The 2,689-nt window shown below is 23.1% G+C and overlaps 2 protein-coding genes across 2 annotated transcripts; both read left to right on the forward strand.

The window, feature by feature from the left end:
- Positions 1–437: 437 nt before the first annotated feature.
- Positions 438–1,424, forward strand: NAEGRDRAFT_76818 (uncharacterized protein; the record flags this gene model as incomplete). Its single annotated transcript, XM_002668225.1, has 1 exon — positions 438–1,424. The coding sequence occupies one exon, from the start codon at positions 438–440 to the stop codon at positions 1,422–1,424; it is 987 nt and encodes a 328-aa protein (XP_002668271.1).
- A 111-nt stretch (positions 1,425–1,535) lies between these two features.
- NAEGRDRAFT_76819 (uncharacterized protein) lies at positions 1,536–2,407 on the forward strand (the record flags this gene model as incomplete). Its single annotated transcript, XM_002668226.1, has 2 exons — positions 1,536–2,192; positions 2,285–2,407. The coding sequence occupies 2 exons, from the start codon at positions 1,536–1,538 to the stop codon at positions 2,405–2,407; spliced, it is 780 nt and encodes a 259-aa protein (XP_002668272.1).
- Positions 2,408–2,689: the final 282 nt, after the last annotated feature.

The following is a 2,689-nucleotide window of genomic DNA, read 5'->3' on the forward strand; positions in this document are numbered from 1 at the left end:
TCATTGTACAACTAACGTGAACTATGGATAATAAACAAACAACATCATTAACAACACGTATCAGTAAAATTCTACATATACATTTCTGCAGATTATTGGGAAAAGTAAGTATATTAGAAAAAACCATATACATTACATTTTGTGTTAAAATCAATAGTTTCGAATAATGAACCTTTGCTCTTTCATCTCTAATCTACCACAATCAAAAGTTTAAGTGTAATTCTATTTATTACAGTTCCTTATTACATGCTTTGCCTTTTCGTTTTGGTAAACATTCTTCCGTTCTACATGTTTCGAATTTTTGCAATTCGAATTTCAAATGATCCAATTTTACTGAACTCAATGCATATATATAACCAAGCCACATTGTACCATACAAATCTATTATTAAAAGTTCATTCATTTAAAATATTGAATTAATTCAAAAAATAAAAAAAATGACATCACGATATATATTCAATAAAAATTTAGAACATGAACAAGTGAAAGCATCTAATAAATATCATAATACAGAAACTAAGAGAGTATTAACAGTTAAATTTGATAGAGATTCTAAAAATCAATATGTAACAAATTTAAAAAAACGTAAAGATATAAATCGTGTAATTGGATATGAACAACAGAAAAGACATGATGAAAAAATTAAACAACAAGAAAAGGAAGAAAAGAAATTAAGATATGATGAAATGTTAAGAAGTTTAGATATTGATCCTGATCAATTTAAAGGAAATTCTAAAAAGAATGAATATGAAAGATTATTAAAAAAACAAAAAACATTAAATGATGGAGTTAATGATGAAGATGATGAAGATGATGATGATGATGGATTTAAATCTTCAACATTTAATTTAAAAACTGATATGGATAGTAGTGAAAGTGAAAGTGATGATAATACTAATAATAATAATCAACAATTTTTATTAAATATGAATAATCAATCAGATGATGATGAAGATGAAGCTGATAATAATGATGAATCATCGGAAGAAGAAGAAGAAGATAATAATAATATTAAAACATATAATAATAATAATAATGAAGATGGAGAAGAATCATCATCAGTTTCAGTAACAATTAAACCATTTAATTTTAATACAGGTAGTTTTGATTCAGAAGAATCATCTGATAGTAGTAGTGATAGTGATGATAGTGATAATAGTGATGATGAAGAAAAGAAAGAAGAAAGAAAAGTATCAATTCGTCATCAAGTACTTTCACTTAAACCTCATGAATTAAATAGAAAGATTGTAGAAATGCAAAGAGAAAAGAAAAAGGAAAAGAAACAAAAGAAATTTAATCCACAAAAAGCAGCACAAGATTTGAAAAAGAAAAAGAAATTTAAAAAGGAAGGTAAATCATTTGCTGAAAAAAAGAGAGAAGAAAAAAAGAAGAAACAACATGCTCAAAAAAGAAAGAGAAGATAAATTATTTAAAATTATATTTAATTATTATTTAATATTTTAAAAGTTCATTAAAATAGTTCATCATGCCATTCATTGATGAATATATTTATTTTTATAATTTATTAAAAAAAAATGTCATCACAACAACAACAAGTATCTAATACTAATAATAATAATAATAATAATATAATAACAGAACCTGAAGATACTAATGAATATAAATTTAAACATTATTGGGATTCTAGATTTGAAAAAGAAGAACAATATGATTGGTTAGGAACATATTCACAATGGAAACAATATCTTACTCCTATTTTATTATCTACTAATACTACTACTACTACTATTATTAATAATAATACTATTAATAACAATACAACTGATGATAATAATAATACTATTAATGAAAAGAAAAAAGAATTAAAAATCTTAATTATTGGATGTGGTAATAGTACACTTGGACAAGATATGTATATGGATGGATATACAAATATAATAAATATGGATTATAGTAGTAAAGTGATTGAAAAGATGAAATTAAAATATCCAAATATGGAATGGATTGAAATGGATATGTTAGATATGAAAGGATTTGAAAATGAAACATTTGATATTGTATTAGATAAAGGTACCATGGATGCACTTGTTGTTGATGCAGGTGATCCATGGGATCCTGAACAACACGTTAGATATGAAACTTTAAAAATGTGTAAAGAAATTTATAGAATTTTAAAACCAAGTGGTAGATTTTTACAAATTACTTTTTCACAACCTCATTTTAGAAAAATTGTATGTTTTATTTTTATATTTTTATATTTTTATATTTAAATTTAATTTTATTTAATTTTATTATATTTAATATTTTTAATATTTTAAAATAGTTCTTAAATCCACAAACAGAAGATAATCAAAATGTATTAGATTGGTCTATTAAACATGTATATGTTGAAGAAATTGGATTTGGATATCCTTTATTTAATATTCAAAAACCACCATTTAATTAATTATTTTAATACTTTCTCTATTTAATAATTAAATATTAATAAAATATATCATTCACAAACACTTTATTCTCGAAAGAAATAGTATTATTATAGTTTTATCTCCAATTGATAAATGCTCTATCTTTATATTCTGAACTGTGTGTCTGGTGCAAACAAATTAATCAGGTTGATGATAGAGAGAGAGATAAAAAGTAATTGTAGAATATTTCAAACGATGGCTTTCAAAAGTATAAACGTTAAACCGTTTTAAAAATTTAAATCAACAAATCCTTAAAAAAAAAC

This window comes from Naegleria gruberi (genome assembly GCF_000004985.1).
Source record: "Naegleria gruberi genomic scaffold NAEGRscaffold_482, whole genome shotgun sequence".
Taxonomy (NCBI): Eukaryota; Heterolobosea; class Eutetramitea; order Acrasida; family Naegleriidae; genus Naegleria; species Naegleria gruberi.